The sequence below is a fragment of the Lampetra fluviatilis genome, chromosome 9 (genome assembly GCF_964198595.1).
Source record: "Lampetra fluviatilis chromosome 9, kcLamFluv1.1, whole genome shotgun sequence".
NCBI lineage: Eukaryota > Metazoa > Chordata > Hyperoartia > Petromyzontiformes > Petromyzontidae > Lampetra > Lampetra fluviatilis.
Window position 1 is genome coordinate 11,554,345 of NC_136283.1, and position 14,042 is coordinate 11,568,386.

Below are 14,042 nucleotides of genomic sequence, written 5' to 3' on the forward strand. Positions count from 1 at the left end.
TAATTGATCTGTGCAAGTTGTTTATTACGCAATACACAAAATGCCAAGCCATATAATCGCATACCATATTTTACAAACGCTTTCAACACGCTTGCAGTAAACGTGGTCCGTGTAACCGGTAACGCTCATCATCCCAGGTAATTTATTAGCGGCCGCCTTTACCAAGGGGTTTTGTCACTGCACGCCACTTAAGATCGTCTCGAGCAGTAAATCCCGAGAGCGTTGTGGCCAACAAAGCAGACCCCATCCTCCTCATCAAAGATCATGAACCATCAACACGCGAACTCCGGTCATCATCGCAGCAGCGGCTTTTGGCTGGCCTTCGAATAAAGACGGTCACGGCATTACGCGCTCTCAGATGCGCTTCTACAGCTGTCTGGAATGCTCTTCCTTCCGATATTAGGAAGCCACTGGAGATTGAAATCGAATTTCTTTAGAACTGATTTTTGTGCACTGGGGGGGGGGGTGGCACGTGGCCCCCCCAATGATCCGATCGAAATCCCTAATTTCGATCGGATCATTGGGGTTTATTAGTAATAAATCGGCATTTTGCGACCCCCACTGCCACTGTGTATTATATTATTATGTGCCAGGGACTCTATGAGATGATAGGATAATATTCTGAGTCCATAATTGGCAATAAGTAACGGCAAAGTAGTTATAAGTAACTCACAGAATTGTGCGCAGTTGCGTATACAGTACACGACTTGCCTGAACGCAAACACCTTCAGCGAGCGCGATGCCGATCACACAACGCGGTTCGAATTCGACCCTCGATCGATGGCTGCGCCATCGCCGCACACGCGTCGAATAAAAAGCAAGGGAAAAGTCCTTACTTACTAACAACTCCTATCATTTTTCATTGCTGGAGTTGTTGCCCCCCCACTACCTGAAAATCCTGGCTCCGCCATTGTTTTTGTGTTTGGTTTGTTTTCGCTCTCGCACCTCTGATTTGCACTGTTTACCTACGTACGGTGCGAAATAATTTGTACATGCATACATCTGTCCGTGTTGATGGCCCTGCCTACCAGACTGACCGTTCCGTCACAGCCACACTGCGTGCACCCCACCACACTGCCGGTGACAACAGCGCGCTCTGCACATTCCTTGTAAATTGTTCCAAGGCACCTGTGGGCAGGTTGCATTTAACACCTCAAGTGGATTTTTCCCTTCGCCTGCAATCATTTAAATTACATATTTAAAAACACTGCGCTCTGGAGGTGTTTGTGTAACCAGCGAACGGGCATTAGCCTCTCAGCCCCCAGATTAATAAAATGCCCGCGGTTGAATCCCGTGGCTTTCAAGAGTCCAAGGGCAGTGCCAGCGTTGAGAGTAACCGCACGTTCCCGCTCGTGCGCAACAGGATTTGCATACCTTTCATAAAGGTGGATTTGCATTGGGAGTTGACGGTCCGTGAAATCCAAGCGCAAACTGTTGGTGTTGTTTTGAATTATAAACACGAATGGCAAGGGTATGTAAATGATGTTCACTTATTCTGAATACAATATTCCTGATTTTGTTGAGGTTGTATAATTGCCTGTTCACCACTTGCTCGTTGCTGCGTGCACGAGCATGTGCTTGGTTGTGAGTGTGTGCGTGCTGTTGTATTGATGTGAGATTTCGCATATCTTACTCTTTGAGCGTTTTTGTGTACAATTCAATGTGTGCGCGTGTGTGTGTGCCAATGTTTGCAAATGTAGTTAAGCAGGGTTCTGAACCAACAGTGTTGGATTGACCGTCCGTACTGTGGGCTTGGGGACATGAGAATGCCATTCGTGTCTGTCGCGATATCAGCTCATCTGCAATAATCGAACCTTGATCTGTTTTACTGCACACTCATAATAATACATATTTCGAAATCAGTTGTAAAAAATGTCTAAGTCTTTGCATTGCCCGTGTACGAATGTACCCCCGTGCGTGTGCGTCCACGTGTCTGCGTGCCACAGCCCTGAGGATGCAAGCAGCTGCTGGTACATCCTGCTGTCGGGCTCCGTGTTCATCGACGGCTCCATGTTCCTACCGCGCAGCAGGTCAGTCGACCGCATCCCTCGGGATCGCGAGCCGCCGCGGTCAACGCCTTTGCCTTTCGCGCGCACTCGACGTGACGTCCCCTCCGGCTGGCTTAGCCCCAGCATCTTAGCACCTTGAATTGGACAATTTGGACACTCGCTCCCCATCCCTCAAACGTATTCAGTATCTCGCGTGTTTTCAGCCGCTTGGTTCAGGAGCGCATGGTGCACTTTTTGGCTTTGTCAATTTATCAAGGAAGATCTCTCAGACAAGTTTGCAACTGGTCACCTAATACCGGTTCTGCTCATTGATACCCAGCAATCAGTGCCGTTGTGTGTTGCACTTGAAGATAAGTGTGCTCTCCCGTTTTCATCGGTGTTATTCAACGCAACCGGAGCGTGAATCGTAGGTTAACACCCCGCGATCCCGTCGATGAAGAGGGTGTTTCCACACCTTCGTTCGCTTTGTCCCGTGTGCTTTTGCTCTGAACCATTCTGAATTGTGTCGCATACAGTACGCACTCGGGGGATGTACTTCGCCTTTTTTTGTTGTTGCTCAAAGCGCCGTGAAGAGTTTTGTGCTTTAACACGAGTCGGTCACGCGGCTTTACACGTACACCCCGTGCCGGGTGAAAACATCCACCCCGGTGACTTTGGTGAAGTGAGCGCTCTGGGTTTCGTCTCCATGGGGTTTTACGCACGCGCACGCAGCAGAGGTCCTTGGTGAAGGCTCGAGAGACCGGGGGTGGCAGGGTGGGGGGGGGAGCGTGGCGATGGAGACTATAATGTGGAAGCTGGGCCTGCCTTCCTGTCCACGCCGCTGATGGGTTGAGCGGCGGGGATGCTCATTTCCAACCGCGTTCACCTGTGGCGTTTTCAGATGGAGGATCAAGTCACTAATCCCACAACCGCAGGGGCACGAACATTTATTATCGGGCAGATTCATGCAGAATGATAATGACGTGTGTGCTGCACTCCGGCCCCGTGGAGGCACGGTTCTGGCAGTGGTGGTTTCATCGTAAATTAGCCGCGCTCCAATTACAGCGCTGCCCGCCCACTGCGGCACGGGCCCCCGGTCGTTGCCGCCGGATGCTGCTGTGGGGAGGTTGTGCGGGCGTTTGGCGAGGATCCACCCGTGTGCTGCGAATGAGAGCCACGTGGCGAGGCGCCGCACTTGTTTATAATTAATTTGGCGCAAAGCAGGACTTGTCTTAAGGGCTTCTGCTGTGCCTGCTGTAACGTCCAATGCACAGACGCTAGGCAGCTCTCTCATTGTAAATCGGGCTGTGTGGGCCTCGGTTAAAGTGGTAGAAAGTATTTTTTTTCTTGTCACGTGTTTGCATGTGTGTTTGTGTAAGCACATGTCAGCCACTGCTTTGTTGCACCTGTGTGTCTCCATCACATATTGACAGATTACAGTCACACGGTACTAATATCCAGCATCGTGGAGCCTGTCATCGTAAACAAACAAACACAAATGGCACCACGCATTCCGATATGGAATTGCTTTTCCACGACAAGAAATATGTTTGTAATGAATAAATGTTCTCCAATTTTGAGGCCACAACAAGAATATCAATGATATGTTTATTATCTAGAAGACAAAGCAGCAGATCATGTACAAAAGCAGATTTTGGCATCCTCTGGTCTAACACCATTTGAGACGAGGCTCAAAAGCAAGCTGTCTCTGGTGTGGACCAATCAGTTTCAAGGACAATGCATATATTATCAGAGTATGTTTTTTTGTTTGCATTCTGACCACAAGCATTGTGGTTAATGCAGACATGATTCCTTGTAAGAGGATTCAGTTCGATGTTTTAACATCTTGACACCTGTTTTGTTGCCAGAAAAAATTGGAAAACCTATTCTCAGATTTTGCCAATTCAATAAGCGAACTGAATAAGCCAATTACGCACTCGTGCGCACTGCGTGCACGATTTTGACTCGCGCAACCTCGCCCGCCCCCCACATGCCCGGCCGTCCCTTCCCATTGCCACCGCGAAGTGGTGCCACGGTCATGCCTGTAGTCTGTGACGTCATGCGATGGGCAGTCTGGCCACGCCTGCGTGATCCCCCAACACAGGCGAGTGTTGGTAGAGGGCCTTCAGGGGTCAGGCAGAGGTCGCCATCGTCCGCCCGCAGCAGAGCACTGAACAGGGCAACACCAACGATCAAGATGTAATATCGTGCACAGGGGAATTCCTCTCATCCGTGACCCCATTACCCATGCCTCGTGCTGTCCACAGGAGCTGGAGGGTTTGCAGAAACGCAGTTGTGTTGTGGTTAAGAATAGTCACGCGGCAAATGGCACCAAATACCTCGCAGGTTATCCGAAACGTTGTCTAAGTGTGAATTATTGTTGCCTGAACTGGAGAGTTTGAGATAGCAATGCCTGAACACAGTCCTGTGCTGATAGCTACATGTCTACAGCATGCCGAATGTCCACGTTCACTTGTGAATTATCTGGAGTAGGAGAGCATATGGAAGTGGGAGCTGTAGCTAAAATTAAAATAGCGCCGGGACGTGAATCAACATGATTTAAGTATGGAAGGCAGATGGAAAAAAGGGCACTCTTCTTCTGAACGCACCAGATTTCAGAGAAGTTCTTGTGAATTTATCGAGTTGGGGTTTGACCGATTTGGTCTTAATTTCGGGAGATGCTTTGTGGTTGGCCCTTGGCACGGCTCACGTGTTCACAGAGTTGCCTTCCCTGGGATTGGAATGTCAAACACGTAAGGGGATAAAATAATGGCAAGGTCGTACATACTTTATTAAACCACATAGATAATTGGTATTTCCTTTCAGCGCAGACCTACCAGGGTGGCACGTTGTTTAATCAGTCTGTGCATGCGTGTTTGGATAATTTGAGCATACCTACATGAGATAATTACATGAATACCACTCTGATGTGAATGTAAGTGCTTCATATAATTTCCTATGGTCAATTACAAAATTGTGTCGTGTTTTGTTGGCAGTTTTGTTATATTCAGGAGCTGACACTGTCATAGCCATATACAATTCAAGCGAATATCAGCCCGGTTAGTTATTTATTAATTTAGTCAGTTTAACACGTAGGCTTTCGCGACCAATATCATCCGTAATAGAGGTTTTTGGGGTTAGATCGCGTAAATATATAAATGTGTCGGCACATATATACAGGTGTCATCATGAGACTAAAAGAACATCAGAGAAATATTAAGTTCTCCCAAATACAACTGTCAGCAGTTGCAGAACACGAGTGCCAACAAGGACACTCAATTGATTTTGATAATTTAGAAGTTCTGTGAAAAAATAGCTACTACTGGCCAAGACTAATTAGAGAATCTATCGAAATTGAAAGAAATAAAAATAACTTTAACCGTTCGGATAGCTACCGCCTTAGTGCTGCGTGAAAGCGAATAATCAAATAATACATTATTTAAATTACATTATGCATGCCTACAAAGGGCAGCATACTTCAATAGGGATTACCGTTGGTACGGCCAGTTAAATAAACACAATAGACAGGAAGGACAAGTTTAAAGGGCTCGCATAATGCACATGCATAATGTACGTTGCCTCAGTAATGCCCCCCCACTTGGCGCAAGAATGCAGAAGCGTGGTCACCACATCTACGCCTCTATATAAACAACAAAACAGTTAGACTTCTCCACAAATCTGGCTGTCGCCTGATGAAGCTAGTTGAAATTACTGGCAAAACGTCGTGCTCAGATTGTAAATGTTGTGGCTTGGCTCTCCAACACACCAGTTAGTGCTGTACTAGTGACGAATTGGCCACGTTCTGTTTACGTGACAACCCTTACTAGTTGGCTGTGTCGGGTGGTAGCGGGTTTTAACGACACATTTATATATTCACGCAATCCAACCCAAAAACACCTCTTATGTATTAATTTAGTGTCCGCAATTTGGTTGATCAGTTGAATTGTTTTGACATTTAATTGTGATCTGGAATATGAGGGTTGCATGTGCTGGTGGTCACAGTGACTGTGGGCTAAGTGACTGCGTGGCAGAGGTCACAATCGGGTACACGTACCCTACCCGACACCCGGCTACCCGTACCTGGCCGGGTACGGGTACCCGTTTGCGACCCTGGTGCGGCCGGGTACGGGTACGGTTAAGGAATCAAAACCCGTTTGCGACCTCTGCTGCGGGGGCACGGTGACCGCGTAGGCACGGTGACTGATGTGGGCCAGGCAATGGCCACTTTTTGTGGCAGAGGAACCGGGGAGGCAGCATTGGCTCTGCTCTTTCTTTTTCCTGTAGCATTAGAAATTAAGGTACAGCCCTGAAATTGCCTGCCCACGCCACTGTTTCAGAAGGGCCTCCGCGAGGGGGGAGCTCGAGATCGCCCTCGAGAGGGTATTGGCTTACTGTACCACACTGGCCAAAAGTGGTGGAAGAGGTGGGAGGGCCCACACTTTACCCCACCACGCGCGGACCTGCCGATCGACTCGCTAAAGTGTTCCCATTCACACCACTAGGAGTGCACAGAGGCCGGGAGATCGAATTGAACCGGCGACTGTTAAACCACCACTGTGGCAGCAGCAGCAGCATCGCCGGCAGTAATACCATGACATCACTCTGCCACTTGGCCGTCCCTTCATCCTCCACAAGCCAGATATTGACTTGAGACAAAACTCACATTGCTCCGGCACTGACATGCTGATATTCGCAGTGGCGTGAGCATGAAATTGCAGGGCTGCACCTCAACTTGTTCTTCTCATGTATTCGCCATGGCTCGGTAAACGGTAATTGAAGAACCGACACTACTAAAAGTGCCTTCAAGCAGTTTTATTACCCAGGGATGTATTCCCGCATGCTTCAAATCGCATGTACTTTTCGTGCGCATGTTGATATTGTATTCCCGGCCACGGTGTAACATCGGTGGCAAGCGAGATCTGAACCTGTCCTGGACCTCCCATATGTCGACTGGTGTTCAGTAAATTTCAACACTGGGGAAACAAAGGTGTATGGGTATATTGCCTGCCACATCACTTCCACATATGCGCCGCGCAAGCCTTAATAGGTGCTCATTAACAGTACTTGTCCCAACAGCCCGTGTAATCCATATGGGAGATATTTGTCTTTGTGCATTTGCCACAGAAGGCATGAATGTGTTAAAAGCCTGGGATGTAATCCAGTGGTAATTCGTACACAAAATGGCAGCGAAAGTTGTTACTGGCATCTGGTGTTAATGTAGTGAGCTTCTTCTAAGTAACGGAGCAATTATCATAACCGTTATCACCACGTGTGAGCTGCACAATGACTTCCGCTTCTCATCACCGTGTCTGGGACGACATAGTTTACAACGTCTGCTTTACAAAATAACATAAGTAAGAACATTTGATACTGTGCACTCTTATGAGTCCAGTCCATCACGAATGCGCATAAACATTATCTGCGTAAAGTTCTGCTCAAACATGTAAAATGAAAAGGGCATAATGCAGCGTGCCAAGAATGTCAGGATTAAAAGTTTATCGTCTTGTTAAAATCACAATGGGGCTAAAATGTTCCTCGTGTATTAAAGAGAAAGCGGGGGGTGGGGACTTATGTCAGGGGCAATTTTCTGTGAAAATGGCTCTCTCTTCTACAATGACAGGATTTGCGGCGAGGTGAAGCCCTCGCGCGTACCACTGCAGAGCAACGGGAGCTGCGCACGCTTAGTTTCAATACAGAATGTAATGCTGCGTTTCCATGCACACGCCTACGCGCACAGCCGTGGACGCACGGCGCACGTGACGCCTGGCCAAGGTGTTCCAACCTTGAGTGGGGGGGCGGGCGGCGGGGGGTTCCTTTTCACCCGAGATTGCTTGTGTCCACTCGGCAATAACCGGGCAGAGTGAAATTGACGTGAGCACGATGCAAAATAGTGTTTGGTTTACCCTGCACGCCCTTGCTGTCGACCAGTAATCGCCACACATTCAAATATCAGGACCTGGGCGATTGCAGACGTGCCCAGGCTAGCCCGTGGAAATCGGCTGCACTTTGTTGCTGTGGACATTGCAATAAAATCTGGGTTTACAAAGCTTCAGAATTTTGACCGCATGTAAAGGTGTAGAGATAGTGGAGGCATGCACAAAGAGGGTGGGGATCTTTGAAAAGATTTGTTTGGCGGTGGTTTCGGGGAGAGCCAAGGGGTGGGGGACAGAGGGAAGAGGGAGACAATGGGATGCGAGCCTCGGGGAAAATGTCAGAGGGAATCTTGGGTGAAAAAACTGGGTCACGAAACCAGGTCACATTACGTGTGTGACCACTCGCAATGATCGATGTGGCAGCTCTTAAATCTTTCACAACATACGTAGGGTTTTAGCGAACAGTGTTGGAGATGGCCCGATGTGCCACGGTACAACCATACTGGCACTGCTCACAACACCAAACCTGTGTACCGGAACTTTTCAGAACAGTTCACATTCCTATGCTGCTTTGTTTCTGCAGAGGGGAAACAGTGGTGGGTGAGGGTGTGAGTGTGTGTCGGGAGCGGTAGTGTAATTGGTACCGCACTGCGCTATAAACCTGGTGGCCTGAGTTAGATTCCCGCTTACAGTTCTGGGCCTCCCCTTGGTAGATTCAGCCTTACATGAGTACCTGGTGCGGTGTGTAAACATCGGCAATGGGGAGGCAAAGGAGCCGGGCGTGGTGCTGGCCACCGCCCCCTCGTTTGGCGTGTTAGCCTTCGTGGGCGTTTGTTAACAGTACTTGCCCCAAAAGTCTGTTAAAGGCTATACTATGGGATCTTTGTCTTTGTGTGTCAGTGAGCATGGGCTAGAGAACGCTGATGCCAAGTCCACTAATGCATGGCAATGTGCTAATTATACCAATACATTTCTATACCCAGAATGCATTTTACTAATTTAGTTTGCTGCCTCACATTTCCTGCTGAGATCGCTTCAGTGAGTCAAGGTCACTTTGCATCAAACACTAAGTGGAGTGATTTTTGCAGGCAATTGTCCAGCGAATGGGGAGGCGGTTTCGGGGGACAGAGCCGTTTTGACATTGCCTGCCAGTCAATCCATCTCATCACCTAAACGTGTAGCCGGCTTTGAACAGGACGAGAGATGCATGAAACCAGCGTCAAGTACAGCTGTCAGAGAGCAGCTCATGGACTGTGGCAGATACCCATCCCTAGACACTGGCTGTCAACCCCTGACACAAGGAGACCAGCCACTCGCCACTAATCATGGCTAAATAGTCTAAATACGACCTCGCAGAGCCGACTTGCACTGCAGGAAAATTATAATTTAACGTTGATTTATATTTGTACAAGTCTTTCACATTTTTTCAATTGACAGTTGCTTATACTCCGATTTCTAGTCGCTTCATTGCTGCACTTTATTTAATAAGTATTACTTTTATAATGTTGGTGACACAGATCCCTCTTGCAAATGAAACTCATCCTGGTCTTTTGAACTTTCACCTTGTTAAACAAAATAAGTTTCAACTTACGATATCTTGTTCACCAGCTACCGTAGCTTGTACCTCAGCGGTCGTAGCCTAGCTACTGGTATATGTATATAGGGGCACTTCAAGTGGACAGAATAACATTTCATACGCAGGCTGATTTTTTCTCCACTAGATTTTTCTTTGCGCGACATTAATTATTGACGTTGTGGAATTGTACTGTATTCTCAGCAAGTGCCGTGATGCTTTTGCACAGAGCGATGTTTTATGAAGCCACGCAGCCACGTTAATCACTGGTTACTTGAAGCTGCGCCGCGATTAGGCATTGTGCTGAATTCGTCCTGCTGTCCGGCACAAGCGAGGCAGCGGAGTGAGACAGATGTGCTGGGTTTGCGCTTTGACAAGGGCCGGGAAAATTGCATGCCGACCTGTGTCCTCGCCACCGCATAAATCAGCCTCTGGTCAGATTTTCACTGCGAGCGTGGCATCACTTAACCTCGAGGATAGGCAGAGTGGAGCTCTGTCCCCCGAGTGGAGGCGAGGGCGACTTCTCCTAACCCTCGCCAGCCAATTACCCACCACCTTGGCAGCGCGCACCACCACCTTGGCAGCGCGCACCACCACCTTGGCAGCATCGCTGCACGAAGCAGGAGCCCGTTCGAGATGACAGCGTGCGTGCGCATCACACTCGAGGGTGAACGGAGGTCATGCCTGGCCTTGGGGTTGTGTACGGTGCACGGCCAACGGCGACGAAGACCTCGGAAGCCGATCGCTCACTCGGCTCCCGTTTCGCAAGCCAGTCTGGCGAACGGCTGAAGCTCACGTCGCCAGCTCAGGATTTAAGGCTCAAGAGCATTTGGGGTCAGCGTTTAAAGCAAGTGCACGATTGCTGCTTAGAACGTTGCCAAATGATGTTGGAAGTAATACGCTGGCTGGGGGGGGGGGGCAGGCCATGGACTCTCACAATCCTCCGGGGAATTGCGAGGTTCCAAATGACAGCCGGAGGCCTTGGCACGTCAAATAGCTTTCCATATCCACAATCTTGACCGTATACTTTCAGACAGTAGTGTCCCTCCCATGTCACAGTTGTACCATTTCACCCTTGTTTGGGACCTTCATCAGCACAGCCGTTTCCACATTCGCTGTGTGATCCAAGGCAGCCCAGTATTTCAGTACCCCCCCCCCCCCTTCTATTGTGGGCCTTGTTATTAGACAGGCGCCCAGCAGGGCGCAGCACAGCCAATATGCCGTCTGCGCAACGCTCGTGCCATTCGTCTTCGTGACCCCCACGAAGGTTTATGTGGGATGCACGCGCGACGAGTGCGCGTAGATGGGGGGGGGGGGGCGTAGTGAGTTCCCACCACTGGCTCAAGGGGCCACCACCGAGGATGATGCGCAACCACCCCCCATGCTCGTTTGACTTTCATATTCCCCGGTATTGTTCACCAGACTTTGTATGTGCAGGCTGAGATTATAGTGCAGGTATTAATGAATGATGCAACGATTCATCATCATCATTATCAGCCTTGATCAATCCGCTGCTGGATGAAGACCTCCCCAAGCCCCAGCTGCCACCTGTCACGGTTCCTGCGATGCGACGATCCATCCTGCGCATGAACTCGTCTCGTCGCTCCATCTCCTTTCTTGGACGTCCTCTACCGACGCAATGAATTCCTTGGCTGCCGCTGAACGATTGTTCTTGACCATCGTCCATCATCCCTGACAGCGACGTGTCCTGTCCAAACCCACCGACATGAATCTATTGCGCTGATGAGTGTCATTGCTGCCTCTTGTTTCCTTCATGTATTTGCATTTGGCCCCCACCTCACAGCAGGTGATCGCGGACAGCAAGTGCGCACTTCCAATAATTTTTCTCACCTCGAGCGCTCGGTCGAGCCGGCATGCAAGCGCCACCTCGACCTAACCGGATAAGTTACGGTTCATTTAATCTGTGGTGCCTCTCTGCCAGGCTTAGGGGTTTCCTTGTCAAGTGCTATCTGCAGCGGCTTTTCCTCGTGAGCCTGCCTCGAGCTGAGCGGTTTTTATTTTTTCTCCTCCTTGTCATTCAGAAGCGGATATTTTGCAGGGCAAGGCATTTCCACGCTCGTATCATAGACGGGAAAACCGAAACCACGCGCATGCTCTTCCCGCCACCTGGGATAAGACTCCCGTTTCCTTCACAGAGCTGGCAGAAAGGCCGAGACCACCAGGCCGCGTGCATGGGAGAGACGTTTTGGAGTAAGACCAGGCAAACTGCCTTGAGCTCGTTTCCCCTTGGACATGAACCCACGGTCTCAGAGGTGCTGCCCGATAATATTTGACGAGGCCCATTGTACAACCCCCACAGCGGTGGCACTGGCCAAGGTCTCCATAACATCGTCTATTGTTTACATGCACCGATTAGGTGTAGAATGTGTGTGTGTAGACCTGTGTTCAGATAGTGAGGCAAATATCACGTATAAACACCGTAAGGTCTGCGTCATTAAATAGTTTAAATGCTTGGTATAGTGGCAGCAGCTGCCTTTGTAAATTTAAATAGAATTTGCTCACTGTCGCACAGTGCTACACGTTTATAAACATTGAATATTGTACGTACATATGTTGAACTTCTATCGCACTGTATGTAGCCAACAGTGCTAATAGGAGGTGCGTGGGAAGGACAACAAACGAAACGGAAAAAGCAGTTCTAAAGAAATTAGTTTGCTTTGTTCTCTGAGAACCCATGCATACAGCGAAGCATTCAAAACATCCGCACAGTGATTCACTTTAAAGTTGCCGCATGCCTTAAATCTGGAAAAAAATTATTTTTTCAAGAACCTGACGTGAGTTTCACCGTAATTTGTTGTCCGCATGTGACCACGGTGAACCATGGACCATCCCAAAGCTCGGCCAGTTCTGTGGAAACGCGATATCCTAATTGCATGGTTCTGTAAAAAAAATGACTCCACAACTCTACCCCGTGTTCACGAGACGCCAAGGCGGCTGTGCCGGAGGGCGGCCCGCTCTCCCGCGTGAGCAGCACTTCCGCGTCGTGTGCGTGAGTGCCGCTGCAATGTCCTTGAAGCCTCTCCGGGTCTGGCAGCGTGGCCGATAGCTGGGGGGGGGCCGTGTTCAGCCAGAACCCGGACCCACGTCTACCAGGGCAGGTCCTTGTCCTGTACACATATGGCAGTTCACCACCATTGACTCCAGCAAGCCTGCCTGCTGATAAGAAATGTTGAATTCACTCCAGAGTTTGTTTGTGTTGTGTGTATGCATGTTGAACTTCTTTCGCACCGTACGTAGCCAACCGTGCTAATTGGACGTGCAGGGAAATGACAACAAAATCGTGCACTTCTAGAAGGCTGTGTGGCTGTTGGGATCTGTAAACAATTTTTTTTGGTATTTTATACGCGGAGGGACAGATACAGCAGGAGGCGTGTAAGTGTCTGCTGATTTATGTTAGATTCTTTGACAGTCGTTGAGAGGAGTTCACTCGTGAATGAGCGCTCGCAGGTGTGCTCCACTTACGGTGCCGTGTGTTGCAATGAGCTGTGCTCTCAAATCGGGAGATCAGGCGTGCAACATCCAACAGCTTTGCTCACCGCCACAGCAGTCATCCAGGTGTGCTCCACTTACCACACATCGCAATTAGACTTAATCTTGACAGCGAGTAGACAGTCTGCAATAAGTAACCCCCCCAGCATTCAGCGTTTTACGTAGGACAGACGTGTTTTTGGGTTGCTACCTGGCGCACGGGTAACGCGTTGTTTGTCGGTGTTGCGGAATCACGTAGCGTTTCTAAAAAATACAGTGCAGAGCAAGCGGGCCCCAATAATTGGTAAGCATTATGGTGCAAGGATATTTCATGCCTGGCTGCTCTGCAGCCTAATAAGAGGAGTGATTAGTCACACGTGTTCCAGGAGAGCTAAGGATTTGTGCGGTTTAACGTTTTACCCTTTCCGTGTTTCTGTTTATATTTGTGCGTTCCTCTGCGGTTGCCCGATTTATGCCGCGGTGTGGCTATGATTATTATTTCTGATTGTGAATAGAGAACAATTTTGCGTATGACCCGCTCGGCCTCCGGTAGTCAATCGCCATGCTGTTATAATCCTCCTTCCCATTTTAATAATAGAAGAAGGAAAAGGGAGGCGGACCATTTATTTATTTATGGTCACGTTGGTCTATCTGCTATAAACAGTCCGATGCAGTTACTTAGATAATATATGAACAATGGGAATTTTTTTTTTACTGCATATTGCTTTCACATGCTGTAGGGTCTCAAGGCGCCTGTGTTATGACATCTGATGCCTCTGGCATGTCGTCACCATAGCTCCAGAATGAGAAATAAACGCATGGGTGTCTCCGCAGTTCAACCGATCATTGGGTAACGGCTGCTGGTCTCCTGGCTGCCTTGAGCCAGTGGTGGAAATTCCACATTCCCATGGTGTGGACCGGTCTTTCTCTCGAATAATCACCACCGACTTTCTGCAGAGTGCTACTTATTTTATGGGCACTTTCGGAAACATTTAGAGGACAAATATAAAATGGCCTTGAAGACGAGGGGAGTCCTTCCTCAATGAGCATTGTGATAATTGTAGAGCTCTGGTACGCATCGAGCAGCTGTGGTGTTGTTGTCCGTCTGCTACGAGTGGA

General features: G+C 49.0%; 1 protein-coding gene across 7 annotated transcripts in view; it reads left to right on the forward strand.

Annotated features, from left to right (window-relative positions):
- Nucleotides 1-14,042, forward strand: part of LOC144934194 (rap guanine nucleotide exchange factor 2-like) — a 231,928-nt gene that overhangs the window by 90,879 nt on the left and 127,007 nt on the right. For all 7 annotated transcript variants that reach the window (XM_078859767.1, XM_078859765.1, XM_078859770.1 and 4 more), the window contains exon 4: nt 1,947-2,030. In XM_078859767.1, the coding sequence (XP_078715893.1) occupies nt 1,947-2,030 (84 nt within the window). The remainder of the gene's footprint in view (nt 1-1,946; nt 2,031-14,042) is intronic.